Genomic DNA, 20,911 nt, shown 5'->3' on the forward strand with positions numbered 1-20,911 from the left:
TTTTAATTATGAAAAATTTGGACATAAATCACATGTATCTACTCCGCAGCTTAAATAAAACATAAATACAATTCAAGCTCCTTATTCTCTCTCTGGTTGTATTGCACTCCCTCTCATGCATCTATTAATATTTTTCCATCTGTATGCATTGCTAAACAATACAGAGCATTGTTTTGAATGTGTTAGAGCTTTTTGTAGTGACATAATACATGAATTCTTCTGCACCTTGTTTTTATTTTTCCTTTCATTATGGTTGTTTTCTTAATATGTCTTTTCTGCTGTTTCAGAGGAATTTGGGTAGAGAAGATAAGTCAGCTCATGTATTTCTTACTCTAACTTTTTAAAAGGGGAGATTTAAGCCCCTTTTGGATATACTGTCACTAAGAGACACGTAGTAGAAAGGGCTCGGTGTCACCTCTTCTTGTTTCAATTGGTGTTGATACGTGAATATGACACCTCCAGTGTTACACAAGCTAGGTAATTGAGTCTTGCTGCTGACCTGTATTTGGTGTTATAAATCCCTTTGGAGTCAGAGAAACACCATTCATTTGTGTTTAGGGTATAACTGAGGTTGAATGAAGATTTGAGTTCTTATTGCTGGAAGGAATTTTTAGACATCCTTTAGTACAAATTGTACCAAAGAAACTCAGGTCCAGAGAACGCGAGTGACTTGTCTGAGGTGATCCAAGGGAAAAACACAGGGTTAAAAATAAGCTATAGTTCTCATTCTTCTTTCCACTTTACTATAATGAACTTGAGGTTAGAGTCCTCTCTTGTTAATGTTCTATTTTGACTTTTGTCTGCTTTTTAAAATACTTATTTGAATACCAAGAGATTTTTAGTATGTAAGAATGATGGTGAATCCTTAAACTAATGCTTATTTGCCATGTTTTTCTTAGGATCAAAATGGTTTCAATCCCAGAATACTATGAAGGCAAGAATGTCCTCCTCACAGGAGCTACCGGTTTTCTAGGGAAGGTGCTTCTGGAAAAGTTGCTGAGGTCTTGTCCTAAGGTGAATTCAGTATATGTTTTGGTGAGGCAGAAAGCTGGACAGACACCACAAGAGCGAGTGGAAGAAGTCCTTAGTGGCAAGGTAAGTATGGAAAATGAGCACTCAGAACGAAGAAAAAAGCGTGTGCTTGTGTATATAATTATTGTAGTCGTCAATAGCTTGGTATATTTCTTCAGTATTCTGAAAAAATTAGTAAAAAAAAAAACTCAGTAAGTTCCTACAGGATGGCAAGAAACTGGATATGACTTGTGAATCACAAGGAGAAAAAGTTTTCCTCTGTGACTGGCAAAATTGTATAACAAGCTCTAAATTACCTTTATGGTAGGTATTTAAAGTATGTTTTTAGAACATTTGAGGCAGGTTGTTTGTAACTACTAAATAATTTAAATAGCCTTGATAATAATAGTAATTAGGTAGTGAGACTACCTACTATTCTGTAAGACACTATGCTTTGATAAAATTTATAAACACCACTTACTCCCCCACAACAGTATTAGGAGGTAGAGAAGTCACATATTCCCATTTAACAGATGACAGAGGGGCCATATAGAATATAATATGTCATATATTTTGAGCCTTTGGAAAAATATTACTAAGAAAAAATGGAAATGAGCTAGAATAAAATTATTTCACGATCATAAGTTTGTGAACTCTCTCAAAATGAATGAATTTATCTGACATTTACTAATAAATAGTAAGTTGAATCGGAAGGCTATAAGCTCAATTTTGGTACACATAAGGAATCTGACTGCAGGCATATCTCAAAAAGGAATTTCAAGTAGAGCATTTATTTTACAATTAGAATAACACTCATTTGAATATCTACATTCGTATAGGCCTCTTAAAAAATCCTGAAACTGTAGCAAGCCTCTTCATAGCAACCAACCAGACTTTTGACTTTGAATGAACTTCATATACCTTTATGATAGTTCTTTGGAATTAATTGTCATATCACGTCAGCATTTGTTTGACACCATGCAACAGATATTCCTCATTATGTTGGTTTTATTTTTTAATGATGGGATGTAAGATTCTTTCTTAGAAGTTTAAAAAATACTATTATACTTTTAAATTATTCAAATTAGTCTACATTAGTCTCCCTTAATCATTTTTTCTCTCTGATTCTTTGCTGAACCCTTCTGGAATCCTTTGCTTCCCTTAAAACCTACAAGGAAGGAGTCATCAATGGGGCTGTAAAACCACAAGGCTTGTTCTAAGTAAAATGTCTACATGTATGTTTTGTTGCTGTCTCTGCCCTTTGTTTACTCATCTTGGCATTTTTATTATGAACCACTTGTAATTGGTATGTTTTAATTTTTCTCCTGATACTCCTCTCCCCCCAGTGAGGGGTTATTTGTTCTTACTCACTTTTTATTTTTTAGATAATATTTATTGTGCCTGCTTAGTCCTGGGCACTTGACTTGTTGTAGGGGGTGGAATTCAGGGATAAGTAAGATACGTTCCTGGCTTTTTAGACAGTTTTTAAGAGGGAAGGAAGAGGGAGTGATAGACGTGTCAGGAGGAGATAGGAACAGATATTTAAGTTGATGTGCTGGCCAGAATTGAGGGTCTGAGTAAAACATGAAGAAGACTTGGGCATCTTCTTCGGGGTCTTCAGAGCAGTGCTTCTAAAATTTCTTCCACACTAAGCCTAAGAGAAGGAGTATTTTCTACTTAGAGCCTGAGGTTTCATTGAACTTCAGTGGTTTAGCCTGAACATACAGCTATTATTTTCAATAAAAAAAAGTTTTTCCCCCAAATATTTGACTTAACTTGATACTCCATAAAATTATATAATTTTATCTTATGCCTTCAGTTACCTCCTGGCATATCCTACCACTTAATCCTAAAGCCATGTATTCTCCATTATGTATAGCATTGCTGGTGAGTCCATGAAAATGAGTCCTTTTTATGTCAAATAGCAGTGAGTGTACACTTAAAGTTAGTAAGAAATTTTAGGTATGGTCTACTCTGATTTTGAAATAGGTATAAAGAACATAAGGCCAAAAGCACATACCACCATATGGGACATTGACTTATAGCAGGGTTTCTCAGCTTCAGCACCATTGACATTTTGGGCTGGCTAGTTCTTTGTTCTGGAGGCCTGTTCTATGCATGGTAGGGTTATCAGCAGCATTCCTGGCCTCACTCACTCTTGTGACAACCAAAAATGTTTTTAGACATCACCAAATGTCTGTTGGGGACCAAAATCACCCCTGGTCAAGTACCATGACTTATGGGAATGTCTCAGGTAACAGAAACTCCATTGGGTGATGAAGATTGAATTAAAATAATTGATCATGGCCTGTCACGGTGGTTCATGCCTATAATCCCAGCACTTTGGGAGGCCACGGCTGGTGGGTCACTTGAGGCCAGGAGTTCGAGACCAGCCTGGCCAATAATGGAGAAACCCCATCTCTACTAAAAAATACAAAAATTAGCCAGGCGTGGTAGTGCATGCCTGCGGTCCCAGCTACTCGGGAGGCTGAGGTGGGAGGATTGCTGGAACCTGGGAGGCAGAGGTTGCAGTGAGCTGAGATTGCGCCACTGCACTCCAGCATGGGTGATGAGTAAGACCCTATCTCAAAAAAATAAAAAATAAAATGAAGTAGTTGATCATGAAGTAAATTCAGGAAAGAATCAAGGATATTAAAAAGGCATTAGTAAACGTAGTAAAGTAGGAACTAATTGGGTACTAGTGGGTTGAAAGCACCAGAAAAGATGGTATTGAGTAAAGAGATGTTGGCTAGAGAAGGGAAGAGTATCACATTTAAGATCTAGCAAATTTAAGAGCAGCATGATCATGTCCTGGTGGTAGTGGTATAGATAACTGATGTTAAAGGAAATTAAAGGTCATCAGCAATTAGGAGAATGAAGAAGTACGAATCAGGGTGTTAAAAAGTACTTTTTTAGTCATTCCTTAGGTTCCTTTTCCTCTGCTTGCCCCATAAGGATTGATATTCTTCAAGTTTCAGGCTTAGGCCTTGTTATCTCACTAGGTCCAGTGAGATGGTTACTCAGCCTTCCTCTGTTTTATGTGAGATGAATGGATGTCCTTTAAATTAGATTTGGATTTAGTTTCATATAGTTAGGATCTTGGGTCCTTATTATTGCTGTTACCTGGATAAACTCTTTTCTACTCCCAGGGCTTCAGTTACTACCTGTATGTGGTTAGTAAAATCTATGTTGATAGTCCAGCTCTCTCCCTGAACTTAGACCCACAAAGCCAGTCACCTTTACTAGACCTGTCTTCTGGGGTGTCATGCAGGCACTTTACACTCGACATTCAGAAGACTGAATTTGTATCTCCAAAACAGTACTTCTTTCTCTCCCTGAGTTCATTAGTCTACTGAATTTATTCACTTAACAAATGTTTAAAGTCTTTATCTTGCCAGGCAAGATCTGCTCTCTTGGACTTGTATGCTGAGCAAAATAGATATGGACCCTACCCTAATGAAGTTTGCATTCCTTATCTCTCAAATTCAGTCATAAGCCAAAATGACTACATCCTGAATGTTACATCCTGAATCTCATTGCCGTTATTTTGATTCAGACAAGTAAATATCTTAATATGGGCAACCACAAGAGTGTCCTAAAACTCATTACTGCCAAAGGATTTTTTAAAAATTATGAACATGCTTGTATCACCTCTCTGCTTAAAATCTGTCAATAGCGACCGGGCTGGTGGCTCACGCCTATAATCCCAGCGCTTTGGGAGGTCAAGGCGGGGGGATCATGAGGTCAGGAGATCGACACCATCCTGGCTAACATGGTGAAACCCCGTCTCTACTAAAAATACAGAAAAATTAGCCGGGCGTGGTGGCGGGCGCCTGTAGTCCCAGCTACTCTGGAGGCTGAGGCAGGAGAATGGTGTGAACCCGTGAGGTGGAGCTTGCAGTGAGCCGAGATCGCACCACTGCACTCCAGCCTGGGCAACAGAGCAAGACTCCGTCTCAAAAAAAAAAAAAAATCTTTATCAGTAGTTCACCATGACTCCCAGATAAAATTAATCTTTTTAATGTGGCTTAAAAGGCACAGTTATCTGGCCTTTCTTATCTCCATACAACTCTAGCTGCTTTTCCTGCATACTCTATGTTCCAGGCTGACTGAATTATTTTTAATTTCCCAAGCATATTAATGCCTTCTGATTTCTAAGGGGTTATACATGCTACTTCCTCTGCCTGGAAACACTATTATTCTACTTTGTAATTTCAGGGCCTTCCTCCCTCACTTTTGTCCCTAACACACACACACATTCTGTTAAATGTCATTTTCTCTGAGAAGCCAGCTTGTGTGTGGTCTTTTAAAGCTGGATTAGTTGTTTCTCCTATGCAGGCCCGTAACACTTACCTGTTATTGCTTAACACTATATTTTAATTGTACATTTACTTGGACCAAAGGCCATTTCCTTGTGTCTTTAGAATCTAGAAGGTGCCTGCCTGGCTCATATGAAATACTCAGTAAGTTTTTATTTTTTTAATTAATATAAGAAAACATTAATATTCAAGTCATGTGCTAGCAGTGGAAGTAGCAGTAGGAGCTATCAGTAGGAGCGGGAAGACTGTTTATACTAAAGTCATCCAGGAATGTGGAAGTGAGCACTGATGTGTTATATAGACTTTCTTCTTAGGTTAAGAATCCTGCTTAAACTGCAAGTTTGAACTTCAAATGGAGAGTCAAAGTGTGATAGAGCAGTGACCTAGAGGTGGCATCAGTGTTTCTCTGTCAAATCTGGGATAAAAAGTTAAACTTGACTCACAATTGAATATGCCTTTAAACTGTAATCATTTTGTGATCTGATTGTCTAGCAAAATTTATTCCTTTGGGTACACTTAAAGAATGTTTAATGTTCAGCTTAAATCCTATATATGTAATACTTCTGAAGTTTGTTCAGTTTCTGGTTTGCGTTTGCTTACCAACTTTTTCTTTGAACATATTGACTTTGTTTTCCTTTTTAAAAATTTGTTCTAAGATTTTAGGTAGAATGTAAATCGTGTTTTTTCTAATCTACTAAAAGGGAATAAAATAAAAATGAAGTGAAAAATTAAGATCTAGATTTTAGAAATCTGAATGATCATTTTAAACATTGTCCTAATGTCTGTATTGCTGAAGTCTATTCTGAGGGGTGATACAATCTAATCAGCCAAGGCATGGACAGTTCAAATTCAACTTTGTGAACTACCAGCTTTGTGTACTTAGCAAACTCCTTAACTGCTCTGAGTCTCAGATTCCTTATCTGCAAAATGAGGATAATAGCATGGGCCTCATAGGGTGTTTTCTATACAGAATAATGGCAATTAAGAATAGCAACTTTAGGAATTGTATAGTTTAAGTTTCTTAAAAAATAGTCATCCTTGGTGGGAAAAAATGGTGATAATGAGTTTTAGAAAGTGGAAAAATACTGCCGTAAAATAAATATTTTTCCCCCTTGATAGCTTTTTGACAGATTGAGAGATGAAAATCCAGATTTTAGAGAGAAGATTATAGCAATCAACAGCGAACTCACCCAACCTAAACTGGCTCTCAGTGAAGAAGATAAAGAGGTGATCATAGATTCTACCAATATTATATTCCACTGTGCAGCTACAGTAAGGTTTAATGAAAATTTAAGGTAAGTACAAGTAATTATATAATATTTGAACTTCAGTATAGTTATTAAAAAATCTCATTTTAATTCTACTTTTTAGTCAAGTTGTTTTGAATGTGATTTGATACTATTTGCCTATGTTAACTGTGGCTTTCAGTGTCCTACAGAGTGTTAAAAGAATTTTCTTCTTCTTCTTCTCAGTTTAAAAACCTTGGATAACTAATACATGTTTATTGGAAGAAGTTGCCATGAATTTAAACATGCAACAGGGAAGAGGCAAAAAGTGGAGTAGAAGAAAACTTAGTCTTAACAACTAATAGTGTTTGTCTTCTCTTTCTTCAGAAGCCTATACCCCAGCAGCTTTATTCTTCTAATCTACATCATATCCATGTGAAAATAAACAAAATTAGGCTCAGGTTTTACAGGATAAGGAAAAATTGGTTATAAATTTAAATCACACCTTTTTATTTTCAAACTTTTGCAGTAGTGCTAGGGGCAAGGTATGTTGGACATAAATTTAATTTAAAAAATAATTTAGACTTCTTTCAAGATTCCTGTTGCAAGAAAAAGTTAAGACTCTAAATGTCCACTATTCTTAAAAAAATCTAATGAGTATGCATTTCAAATAATGGTTCTGAATTCAGAGCATTCTTTTTGACAGTGTGTCTAAAAATACAGTTTTTATAATGTTAATCTAATTGTATAGTCTCATGCCAATTAAAATGGTGTAGACTTGGTATAGGTTTCAAAGCTACTTGAAATGTAAAATGTTGTCTTTAAAATGTTTTAAAGATAAATAACTAAAAGGAGGATATTGAATGCTCTAACAAAGAAATGATAAGTGTTTAAGATGATAGATGTGCCAGTCACCCTGATTTAATTACTATACATTGTACGCATCAAAACACCGCTATGTATCTCATAAATATGTACAGTTATGTCAATTTAAAAAATAAAATACATTTTTAAAAGTTTAAAAAATTGAGTTCTGAGGCTGAGGTGGGAGGATCACTTGAAGCCAGCCTCAGCAACATGATGAGACCCTGTCTCTACAAACAAAATATTTTAATTAAGAATTTAAAAAATTAAAAATTAAGTTCTGATTACAAAAGGTTTGATATTATTCCCCCTATTGTCTTTATCTAATATGGAAGTATAAACGTCAGTCAACATTATATAAGGTGACAGTTCAGTGCCAAAGCATTACAGTGTGTTTTGCCTGTATTCCAGGTCAGGGCACTGTAATAGTTCCTTAGATCTCTGCAGTAGTCCTTTATGGGTTTTCAGTGTATTTTCTCATTAATTATTTTATTCCATGGTCACCTTACCTACTGTAATATTATAGGGAAATCCATCGTACGCTTGAGGAAGCTGAGGCAGCATTGTAATGGAAGGGCTATGAGCTTTGGAATTACATACATTAGTTCTAATCTTGACCATATCATTCATTTACTGGTGAGTTTGTATAAGTTATTAACCTCCTTAAGCCTCAGCTTCCTGATTTATAAAATTGAAGTAACATTTCTCAAAAGATTATTTTTTTTTCCTTCAGGAAATTTAAGTGATGTCTCAGTTTGACTGTCCATGGCAGGAAATCTGAATCTGTAGCAGTTGCTTTATTTATTTTTTAGCTCTTTCTATGCAGCTGACAGGTAAAATATTGTGCAGCCATTATGTGTTAATGATTCAAAGGTGACAAAAGTATGTTATTAGGACTATAATATGATCTTATTTTCATAAAATATATGTGTAGATGTATTTATGTACATGTCTTTCTATATTTGCTGATAATACATTTATCTTTGAATGTTGCAGTTACAGGTAGGTTTTTAGTCTTACCTGTATATTATTTTTTCTACTATGAACATGTGTTAATCTTCAAATAAAGGTGTATACAAATGACTTTTAAAAATTATTTTTAAAAGTAACACCTATAAGAAATCTTAAAGGGACTGATACCCTCATCAACTAACAAATCTCCTTATTTTTTACATTTAAAATTTTGTTGTGTGTGTATATTTTTGTATATAGGTCTAACTATTTGTTTTTAACTAGCATTTCCAAGATTGTGAATGTGGTCTCTAATTTTTAGTGATTTATCTTTTCCTAAAATTCATTAGTGTGAAATGGTCAGTAAAGTAGATTTTTTCCCCCATAGTTCTGGCTTTTATTATTTCCTTCATAGACAAAAGAAAGAGTTCACACAGCTTTATGAAGCTTAGCATGTTTTCATGAAAAACATATGTAGATATTGGCTAATGGTAGTATAGTCTTCATTGACCTAACGGGGAAAGTTATATGCTTTGAAAGGTGGACAGGAAACATTGATTAGGGTAAAACTCATAAAGGGAAGCTTTACAAGGAGGACCAAAGTACAGCACTTTCAGGGAACTTTCTTTCTGTCCCCCTAGGGTAAGCAAGGCTACCATTAATGAAAAGGACATCTTCTCGTTATTATTTTCTTCTTTTACTAGAGATGCCATAGCAGAAGGCATCTTATGTATTACATTGTTTTTCTTTTCCTTTGTCAAAGCATGTATGTTCACTGACCTAGCCCTTGTCATTACATTGAAATTATTTCTGGGAAGCAATTTTAATGGATGTTGACTTCCAAGTGGTGATAGGACATTAGGTTTGGGTCAGACACTCTGTAATACTCCAGGCAGGCGTATAACAACTTCGTATGAAAGAATTACTGTTTGTTTTTGTTTTTTGTTTTTGTTTGAGATAGGGTCTCACCTTTATCGCCCAGGCTGAGAGTGCAGTGACACAATCACGGCTCACTGCAGCCTCGACCTCCTGGGTTCAAGTGATCGTCCCACCTCAGCCTCCCTAGTAGCTGGTACTAGAGGCATATGCCAACACACCTGTCTAATTTTTGTGTTTTTTGTAGAGACAGGGTTTCACTAACAGTTACTCTTTATAACTACTTGTTAAGTTAACCTACAAATAAAAAATGGCATGAAGCTTTTACTGTTGGGGGGAAGTTTTCAGATGTTACTACAACATTAAGCCCAATACCTTGGGAGAGAAACCAACATAAATTGCACACAGATCTTATTTGCAAAGTGCATATGGTCTAGAGGAGATAGGATATGCAAAATAACCATAATGTAGGATAGAAAGTAAGGATGTATTAAGGAGCACACATGAAATCCTATTAGAGTTAAGAGAAGGTAGATAGAGCTCACTTGTTTTCAAATGTGGTGGTTCCTAAATCTTGAGATAGGAGAAAAATAGATAGGCTTAGGATTCATAAGGAAATAGTGACAAAAAGTGTGGGGAGGGCTGGGCGTGGGGGCTCACGCCTGTAATCCTAGCACTTTGGGAGGCTGAGGCAGGTGGATCACCTGAGGTCCGGAGTTCAAGACCAGCCTGGCCAACATGGTGAAACCTCATCTCTACTAATAATACAAAAATGAGCCGGGCATGGTGGCACACGCCTGTAATCTCAGCTGCTTGGGAGGTTGAGGCAGAAGAATCACTTGAACCTGGGACGTGGAGGTTGCAGTGAGCCAAGATCATGCCATTGCACTCCAGCCTGGGCGACAAGAGCGAAACTCCGTCTCAAAAAAAAAAAAAAAAGTGACAGGAGAAGTGAAGATAATAAATGGAGTAACTTAAGTAGTTCATCATGGGATCTGGCATAAGGGAAGGTACTAGCTGGTATAAGGGAAGGTACTAGTAAAGGAAGTGCAAGTAAGACAGGGTCACTAGAGTTGAGAGTAATGGAGAGGCAAGAAACTGGAGAATGTGAGGACAAAAACCAGGCTGAAGGGAGAGATGGATGGACAGATGGTGTGGTTTGCGGAAAATTCATAGTACAAAATTTTAGAAATAGAGCAATTCTGAGTGATAAAACCCAAGGTATGAATATGAAAGATTTTCAGAAAGGAGTGGAAGTTAAGATTGATGCTTAGAAAAGATCAAGAAACTATTGAGTTTGTTGGGCATTGATTATCAAACTTTAGAATGTATTAAGAATCTTAAGAATTACTGGAAAGTGTGTTAAAAATGCATATTCCTAGACTGCACTTGCCAAATTTTGACTTTTTAATTTTGGAATCATACTCCAGAGTTCTTTTTAGCAAGAGCCTTAGGTGTTAGTCACTGTTGCACCTTGTTTTGCCCCTTTAGAACCATTGCTGTCAGAATCAGCGTTGGAGACATTTTTTAAATTACAGATGACTGAGCCCCCTACCCTAAGACTGCGTCATTGTTCCCTAAATATCTGTGTCTATATTTTCATTAAGATTAAAAAAAATGGCAGTAGTAGTGATAAGATCTCATCTAGACAGTATTTTCTCAGGGGCAGTAGGGTGGAAAAGAGACTTGTGTCAAAATGGCCTGGAGAACTTATTTAAAATATAGTCTTCCAGACCTCATTTCATGTGTTAAAAGTATCTGATGATGAGGTCCAGGAGTCTGCATTTTTAATAAACTGCTAGTTATATGTTATGCCAAGTATGAGAACCCTGGTTTAAGGTCTTTAGAAGTATTATCAACATAGATTTCTTTGAAAAACCTAAGATGCCTGTAGAAGAAAGACGAACAAGAAAATGTATTGGCACTTCAGGTCGTTGAGCTTTTTTTTCTTTTTAAATTTTTCTTTGAAGTGATTTCCATGTCTTCATTTAGTGAAGGATTCTAATTACAAAGACTTTCTCATTTTGTACCCCTCTCCCAAAAGCCTGTCTTACTGAAGATACATTTATGACTCCATATAACCAAAACAACGAGAACATTATTTTTGTTTAGTACTAAATGACTTCTGATATAACATGTCAGAGTCTCAGTCTGAAGGTCAATGGAGTAGAAATTGGATTGAGGTAAAACACAGGTTAACTAGCCTGGCAGAGAGATACTAGATGTTACTCACGCGGGTGCAGAATGGCTTCAGGTTTGGGCTCTCAGGTACAGATGCAAAGGGAAAAAGGCAAGGCATAGAAGTGTTCCTCTCAAATTATCCCTTATTTTCGGTGACCTAGAAACTCTGTCACCATCCTCAGGGACATGTAACAGAATATCCTTTGTGTACTTTTCCCAAAACATGGCTCTTCCTGCCCCCATTGTTTTGCAAATGCAAAAGAAAATAGTGCATTCCCTTATAGTCTAGTGGACAGTATCCTCTATGTGAAATGTCTTTCTTGTTGGATTTTCACTTGAACAGATTTTCTCCCTCAATTAAGGAAGAAAAAAAAATGCATCCATGATTTTAAGAACTCAACCCAATTATTTCATTAAAAAAATTATTTCTAGTGTGTTTTCATAGGGTCTTGGATACTATTAAATTAAAAGAGAAACTATGGCACAGGACTTTTTTTCTCTCCTGGAGTTACTCCTTGTTCCTGGTGACCCAAAACTTGTCCTGTCCTCAGGAACCTGTAACAGAATATTCTCTGTATTCCTCTCCCAAACAGTACCCTCCCTATCCCCATTGTTTTGCAAATGTGATAGACATCAAAGCACTGCTTCACTTTACAGTGAAGTAGACTGGATTCTATCTATGACATCTCCTGGTCTTTTAAAACAATAGTTGGATTTTTTTCTTAAATACTGAAAATATAAGAATTTTAGAAAGTACTGAAAACTTTTTTAAAAAAATTTCCTTTGAACATTATTTTTCATTATTATAAACATAGACTTTCTAATTTTACTTTTAAAACAATATGGAAAATTTCTGTATTTCTAATTTTTTCCATGGTTATAATTTTAGTGATTTGATGATATTCCATCATGTTGACATACCACAGTTTGTGTATTATTCACTTAGAATAAACTTTAAGGAATTTTAGTTTCTTTTTATTTGAAAAATGAGGATTAGAACAAGTTTTTCCTCTGAGTTAATTTCAACAGGTTAAATAGATTAATAAATATACCATTTCTGTAATTCCTGGTACTTTGTCCTAGTTTCCTTCAAATCATTTGTGTCAGTTTGTAGTATCAACAACAGTGTATTACTTTGCCATTTTTGTCACTAGTATTGAGTATTTAAATCTTTTCATTTGTTTGTTTTTATTTTTTTAATTGACAAAGGTATATATATTTTTCATTTACAACATGTTTTGAAATATGTATATATTGTAATGGTCAAATGAGCTAATTAGCATATTCATTATCTCACATACTTTTTGTGGTGAGAATACCTAAAATCCACTCTTTTTGTAATTTTTAAAAAAACAATATATTGATATTAACTATAGTCTATGTTGTACAATAGATCTCTTGGTCAGTTTTTTAAAAGCTGTAAACAGAAGTTTAATAGAAAGCAAATCTATCCACCATCTCATTACCTTAAGGAATATTTGTTGACTGCCTGTTTGGTGACTATGTTAGAAATACTGCTAAATGCTTGCAAGCTATTTGTTTAATTTTATACCAGTCTTAGTAGGTAGGTTTCATTATTGTTCCCATTTCCAGGTAAGAAAACTGAGGCCTGAGTGCTTCAGTTTATGTCCTGATAAGTAGGCCAAGTCAGGATTTGAACACAGGTCTGATTCCAGAGCCTTGTTTTTAATCCTGCTTCAAAAAAATCGTATGTATTCTTTTGGTATTATTCATACAAATGTTTCATGTTTTTATAGACTTCAAATAATTATTTTAGTAGCTATATTCTTTCATTGTGATAAAATACTTACTTTATTGAGTCATTCCATATTCCATAGTGAATATTTGGGCTCTCTAGGTTTTTATTAATTACATGATGCTTCATTAATAACTTTTCTGCATATATACTTTTGCTTTTGTGGAATTATTTACTTCAAGTAAATTCCAAGAAGGGAATATATAGATTATTTTGGGGTCTTGCATATGCCTTGTAACAGATGTACCAGTTTTATTATAATATCCCTTTGAATTTTGTAGGGTAGCCTTAGAAAAGTGTTTGGATTGATTGCTACAAAGAGGAAAATAAACATCTTCTTTCTTGATTATATGTTAATATAATTTAATGTTTCTGAGTTTTCTCTGGCTGTATCACCCTTATTAGTGACTCTATGTTAACATTTTAAAATTACTTAACCATTCTATTTTTTTCTCCCTGTGGCACCTCCATATTATGCAAGATTATACTTTTAAAAATCAAGATGCAAAATAAGTCCAGCATGACTTAAAAATGTATGCATAAAAGCTAAAGACTGAAATTATCTGTTTGTTCCTGGACAATTATATAATTTTTAAATTTCTACTTTAATTTTTAAGGGCTACAAGGCAGGTTATTTTATAATCAAATTTTTTTAACACAGCTGATAAACATATTTAATACGGAAATAAAATACACAAAATCACAGCTAAAGGATAAGTTGTAAAGAAACAAAAATTTCTCTGTCTCTCTACTTCTCTAATGAAAATGGTATTTTTTAACAGGTAAAATAACATAGCTTCCCAATTTTCTATTGTCACTTTTTCTTTTTAAACAGAGATGCTGTTCAGTTAAATGTGATTGCAACGCGACAGCTTATTCTCCTTGCACAACAAATGAAGAATCTGGAAGTGTTCATGCATGTATCAACAGCATATGCCTACTGTAATCGAAAGCATATTGATGAAGTAGTCTATCCACCACCTGTGGATCCCAAGAAGCTGATTGATTCTTTAGAGTATGTTTGTTTGAAATTTATATACATTTACTTTGATCCCAAAAGAGGCCAAGGCGGGCGGATCATGAGGTCAGGAGTTCAAGAGCAGCCAGGCCAACATAGTGAAACCCCATCTCACTAAAAATACGAAAAAAATTAGCCAGGCATGGTGGCAGGCGCCTGTAGTCCCAGCTACTTAGGAGGCTGAAGCAGGAGAGTTGCTTGAATCCCGGAGGTTGCAGTGAGCCGAGATGGCGCCACTGCACTCCAACCTGGGCAACACTGCACTCCAACCTGGGCAACACAGTGAAACTCTGTCTCAAAAAAACAAAAAACAAAAAAACAACCTTTGGATTCAAGTCCCTCCCACTTCTCCTCACCCCACCCCATATACACGTGCACACACACACACATACATTTATCTCTTTTCTTCAAAAATGTTTGCATATCCCCTGCATTCTTATTGTATAGATTAATATCTAAATAAATGTTAATGAAGTCAATGTGTAGTTTTCACTTTTGACCAAGTATAATGGTAATATTTGGAGGAAGGCTCCTGAACATCTTATTAGTGATATTAGGGGCTCTCTTTTTCAGGGAATCAATCTTAGCAACCAAGAAGTACCAATGGAGACCCATGACTGCCTGTTTAATAGCAAGGCTCTAATTTATCAAAGGATTCCCCTCACCACCCCCCAGCCATGGAGTATATATATAGAGGGGCCTTTAATTATTAGAGAATCAGAGGAATCATAGTCTTTTAATTCATCACCTTACTTTTTATCTTTCTGAGGACTGAGATCCTGTCAGCAATTGTTACATGAAAATTATTTGTGAGTATTGATAGATAGGGATTAAATGAGGGAGTATATACCATGACCTTGTTCTCATTTGCTGCAGCTCAGGCTTTCTCATCAAACAGACAAGGTTCAGACAAGAAAAAGAGAGATCTTTTTTACTTTTACAATTATATAAACATTCCAGTATCCACCATATTTTCATGTTTGTTAATCCTTATATAATATCTTTGAATTTTTTCCTCCTTTATTCTTCCCTCTTTTAGTCTTCTCTCTTTCCAGAGATTCTATCCACTTTGACTGCTTAGTTAACATCTGCTGCTTTCTCCTAAAATAAGCACAGTCTTTTCTTTAAGGCTTTCCTGCTAATATGAGGAAACAGATAGATTGTAAAAAAAATGAGAAATCACCAAGACATTTTCATTTCAATTCCCTAATTTCTATTTTCTCACTCATTTTCTTAGATGGTCCCAAATATCTACTTCATTTTCTTCATAGATCAATAAACAGAAATATTTAATATCTGTGGGAAAAGTTGAGTGTGGAAGTTAATGGAGCATTTTACTTTTTCTCTTACTAACAATATATACAAACATTTGAGAAACTGAAAAAGAACTTGTAAGCTAATGCTGTATTTCCTTTCCTTGCTGCAAAGAAATCTAGCTAACATAATTTTAAGATAACTCATGGGTTTGTTCTGTAAACTCGTTCTAGTAATAAGGCTTACTAGCTAAAGTTTCTCCTGAGTTTAGGCAGGTTTTTTTTTCCTCATGTATCAACTATCCCTTTCATTTTTCAAATCTCATCTCCATGGTGGAATTTTTCCTAAGTTGGGTAGCAATTTCCCTTCAATTTAATTAATGTTCTTTTCCTTTCATATACAAAAAGTACTTCCATATACAGAAGAAAATTTTATCTTGATAATCTCTGTTTTATGCTTTCTTATCAATTAGTATGGGTATCATTAGAGTATGACAATATACTGAGTCTACTTGCATACACAGCATTATTGACAAGAAGGAAAAACAAGCACATAACGTATTAGAATCAGAAGTTTAGGAAAAACCATGGACACCACCTAGTGTATCGCCCTCCTTTTACAGATGAACAGAGTAGACCATTTCTTCAAAGAGAATTGGAGGAATTTTTTTGACTTCATAGTAGGTTGCTAATTGAATTTTTATAGCATGCTTCAATTTATTTTTATTGTTCATCATAGCATTTGTTAATCTCATTAGAGCATATGATTTGCAGTGCTGCACCTTAAATACTAGGCCTTTTATGCCTTTTATGTTCATTATAAATGTATGTTAATTATAACTGTATATAATTAACATGTTACTTCATTAGGTGGTTATATACAGATCTGTATTTCCTAACCTGCAAACTTCCAGAAGGTTTCAGATATATTTTGGAATTTATTTGGACTTTAGAGAGGGTATATAATTTATGTACTGTGTAATAAGAAAAAACTTTAACTTGATCTGGGTTAGTATCCCTGATCAAATACATGTAAAATATATGAATGTTTAAGTTGTATCAAAAAAAAGACCATAAGTCAGTGTAGATCAGATTTTGCTATCCACTGTATGATTTATGAAAGAACTCTTAGTTTTCAGATCTTTTTGGATACAGAAATTGCAGATAAGGGATTGTGGACCTGTAGTTGATGTTTAAGAAAAATAAGACTAAGTTCCATTTTTCAGTAAAAGTTGTCAAATGATTTGAGTCAGAACAGCAGATATGTTTGAATGTGTGAAGTTCAATTAAGTAGCTTTTTATTTTATAGTAAAATATCTGGAAATATATTTGTATGCAATTTCTTTACCAGGTGGATGGATGATGGCCTAGTAAATGATATCACGCCAAAATTGATAGGAGACAGACCTAATACATACATATACACAAAAGCATTGGCAGAATATGTTGTACAACAAGAAGGAGCAAAACTAAATGTGGCAATTGTAAGGCCATCGATTGTTGGTGCCAGTTGGAAAGAACCTTTTCCAGTAAGTTGTTAGAAACCTTTATAAATAACTGGAGTTGAGAATTTTAAGTTGTAACTCTGTATAAAAAGAGCTGGCAGTTCTTTAAGAACAGGTATTATTTACTAAAGGTGAATTACCATGGCAAAGCTGTTTTGTGTTCATAGAGTTAATTTTATTGGTACTTTCATTTCTATAATGTGATGCTGGGTATATAGAAATGTAGATCAACATTTAAAAAATCCTAATTGAAAATTAAAAGCTGTGACATTTTCTTAAGTCAGAGGAGATTTGGTTTGTTTCTTAGTACCAAAAAGAGGCAGACCTTCCAGGAGGTAGACCCCTTCCTCTGTAGATCACAAAGTAAAAAAGGTACAGGGTGTTAGGGTATTTGTGAATTCCTGGAATGAGAGAAAGCAGAAATATAAACCAGTTGGGTCAATTGATTTAGGCAAAACCTAGGTCTGTGTAATGGTAGTAAGTGATAGCATCTGTTGTTGCTTTGACAATTATTCTATTTTTCTCTGTTTTATTCATAATTTTGAGGAGGATTTACCATTTTCCCTAATCTCAGGCTATTGAATTAGTAAATAGCATAAAATCAAACTTGAACAAGCTTAATTTTGCAAAAATATTCAGCAATATAAACCCTCTTTTATAAATTTCTCTTTGCAGAGAGTTAATGGAAGAGTAGTAGGTAGCCCTTTGAAAATGATTTTACTCAATTATTTTTGATCCCAGAGGAAGACTGCTTCTGTTTGGGACTGGTAGAAATAGTCTGGCCTGAATCTAGTCTGTTTTTTAGTTTTTAGAAGACAGCTACCAAGTATATATTTGGGGTTGTAGAGTTCAAATAATAAATCTCTAGCTTCATAATGTTTCTAAGCTTCTCCCCCTTTTAAAATTTTTGGTATTAGGGATGGATTGATAACTTTAATGGACCAAGTGGTCTCTTTATTGCGGTAAGTAAACCTTTTGATTTATTTAATATGCTATACATTTTTCTGCTTTTTGTATATCTTTAAATATATATACACTATGGCTTATATATCTTAAGGTGTTGTTTTTAATTTCAACAAAGGCAGGGAAAGGAATTCTTCGAACAATACGTGCCTCCAACAATGCCCTTGCAGATCTTGTTCCTGTAGATGTAGTTGTCAACATGAGTCTTGCGGCAGCCTGGTATTCCGGAGTTAATAGGTATATGAGGTGACAATGTCGCTTATTAAATATATAGTAACTGAAAAGGGAAGACATAGCTATTGAGTAATGTTAATTAATCCCTCTATCCAGATATTGCCATACCAATATTTAGGCAATATCACTGCCAACTCCAAGAGTTGGTATTATCACAGACAATAGCAAGTGCTCTCATCAGTAGTAATGAAGAATTAATGTTAATGCTCATGTATTACTTACAGGATAGACAAGTTCACTTAAAAATGAAAAAAAAAAAAACAAAAAAAACCTCTCCTAAGCATGATTTTTTAATCCAAACTAAAACTTGTTGAATATATAAAGAGCTGAAATTCACACAATATGGTTTACATATATTAAACATGGTACACCAGAGCAGCTTTAATCAGCCCATGAACATCTTTCCTTTAAAAAATAATAGTAGCATTTACAGGTAACACTTAAACTTTAAACTTCCCAATAACTTTTTTTTTCTAGGTAGTAAACTACCCTTATTTTTGATAATCAGTATTTTCTGTCCTAAAAAAAGAGAGATAGGATTATATGAATATGTTGTTTCTGGCAAAAGGAAACTTAGTCCATAATTTTTTTTCAGCTAGATCCTCTGAAAATGAGACAAGAAGAGCTGAGGTCATTTGTTGTTTTCCTCGTGTTTAAAAATAGACATTCCTGCTAATATAAGGAGGAAAAATGTGAAAGAAAAAAGTCTGTATTTTTTAAAATAAGTAATTATTTTTGGTAGGGGAAGAAGAAAGGGTAGTTGTAAATAGTCATTAAAGTAAAAACTAATCCTTTAAGGATAATTAAAAAAAAATAGTATAGAAAAGGTGCCCATCATCCTCATGTCTTCTTGAATACTGTGTAGGACTTAGATTGGATATGTTTGGCCTCTTATTATGATTAATTGGTTTCATCTTTGTCTTTGCAGACCAAGAAACATCATGGTGTATAATTGTACAACAGGCAGCACTAATCCTTTCCACTGGGGTGAAGTTGGTATGATTTTACCTGTGTTTTTGAATGTTAGAATAAATCTTAAAGAACCAAGTTCCCTGAAGTTTTAATGTTAGAATACCTATGAGGCATTAAGGCCACTGAGTTACCAATTTGTTCTTAATTGTCGTCTTAGAAGTATTATCTACCAATACTACCTTGTGGTCCTTAATAATGTTTCACAAATTTAAAAATATACTGCTGTCTATTCTTACCCACCCACCCTACCCTTGTCTAAGCCTTGCTGTTTTTCTCCTGCCATCTGCAGTAGCCCTCGTAGATACCTATGGCATGGGAACAGTGCTTTTTTTCTCCCTTGTGAGCACCCTCAGTCTTGATGTTGCCTATCCATAGGCAGTATCACTTCTTACAAGAGGTGGTATATAAACTGGTACCCAGAGTAATAAATGAAGGAGTTAGGAAGTAGGATACAGTTTGCCAGAATATTTTCTATTAACCTGTATTAATCTATTTAAATTCACAGATTCACAGCAGATATACATGTTCCTAGTTCTATAGGAATAGCATAACTTAAATAGGAATAGTTAAAACCCATTGAAATTGAGTCATTTTTAAATTGTTGGTTGATGAGTTCAAATTTAAAGTAAAATTTTTTTGGCATTGATTTAGTGATAGGTCTTATTTAACCTCTAATTGATTAATTACCCCTGCAGAACAATTTTGATTTCAATGTAAATTTTTTATGACATTTGTCCTAGGATTTTTCTGTGGCATTTTTATTTCAGTGTAAAATTGACCATTAGAGCATATAAGAAAAAGATAAAATCTAAGGTGATTTTAACTTTATGATAATTATTTTCAGTATTCTTTTAAGAATATTTAAACATTTTTAATGAGTTAGGTTTTTTTGTAATCTTTTATTGTGTTATAAAGTTTAGTAAAAGCTGAAATTGAGCATTATATTTTAGTGACTATCTCAATATACATTTCTAGTAAAGTATTAATATAGATGAACTAGGTTTGATTATGTTGACATTACGTAGCCTATATAAATTACAACAGAAGTTAATTTTGGGTTGTTTTAAGCCTGTTAATGTATGTTAATTTGAGCATCTTAAGCAAAAGATGATTATTTTCCTTTTCTTTTTTAAGTAAGTACAGTAATAAGAGTCTGGAAAGAGGAACAGAAAGGAAGAAGCTATCGTGAGAGGTGAAATATAGAAAGTGACACTGTAAACTGACATAGGTAAAACATTAAAAGGATTTTAAGAGTGAATTTTAGCAAAAATTCATTCATCTAAAATTCATAAATAGCGGCAGTTATAAAACCACTTGAGTTTAGCAGTCTAATAACCATATTCTCTTAGCTACTAGAGAGTAGAAAAGTTTGTTTTTTAAATGTACGAACTCTGACATCTTTGGTAAAATACTTTGCATTATAAAAACATGATTTTTTTTTTCAAAACTTCATTACATGGTTATTATCAAAGCTGTTACACAACTTTTCTTCTTCAGAGTACCATGTAATTTCCACTTTCAAGAGGAATCCTCTCGAACAGGCCTTCAGACGGCCCAATGTAAATCTAACCTCCAATCATCTTTTATATCATTACTGGATTGCTGTAAGCCATAAGGCCCCAGCATTCCTGTATGATATCTACCTCAGGATGACTGGAAGAAGCCCAAGGTAATGGTGACTAGCTCTGTCTTATCTGTTCCTCTGTTAAACAACCCATGCTTACACTAAAATGCATATTAACTCTGTATTTGTTTATGCTTATGATAAGGCTTAATAGCCTT

General features: G+C 34.5%; 1 protein-coding gene across 4 annotated transcripts in view; it reads left to right on the forward strand.

Moving 5' to 3' along the window:
* FAR1 (fatty acyl-CoA reductase 1) overlaps positions 1 to 20,911 on the forward strand; it is a 63,281-nt gene that overhangs the window by 25,667 nt on the left and 16,703 nt on the right. Inside the window, exons 2-9 of one of the 4 annotated variants that reach the window (XM_001171908.5) lie at positions 900 to 1,095; positions 6,450 to 6,625; positions 14,020 to 14,199; positions 16,807 to 16,984; positions 17,878 to 17,922; positions 18,042 to 18,160; positions 19,086 to 19,153; positions 20,627 to 20,798. In XM_001171908.5, coding sequence (XP_001171908.1) covers positions 907 to 1,095; positions 6,450 to 6,625; positions 14,020 to 14,199; positions 16,807 to 16,984; positions 17,878 to 17,922; positions 18,042 to 18,160; positions 19,086 to 19,153; positions 20,627 to 20,798 — 1,127 coding nt within the window. In that variant the 5' untranslated portion in view covers positions 900 to 906. Of the gene's footprint in view, positions 1 to 899; positions 1,096 to 6,449; positions 6,626 to 14,019; positions 14,200 to 16,806; positions 16,985 to 17,877; positions 17,923 to 18,041; positions 18,170 to 19,085; positions 19,154 to 20,626; positions 20,799 to 20,911 lie in introns of all 4 variants that reach the window. The other 3 variants (XM_009459978.4, XM_009459980.4, XM_016920433.3) reach the window with 3 other exon arrangements.

This window comes from Pan troglodytes, chromosome 9, assembly GCF_028858775.2.
Source record: "Pan troglodytes isolate AG18354 chromosome 9, NHGRI_mPanTro3-v2.0_pri, whole genome shotgun sequence".
Taxonomy (NCBI): Eukaryota; Metazoa; Chordata; class Mammalia; order Primates; family Hominidae; genus Pan; species Pan troglodytes.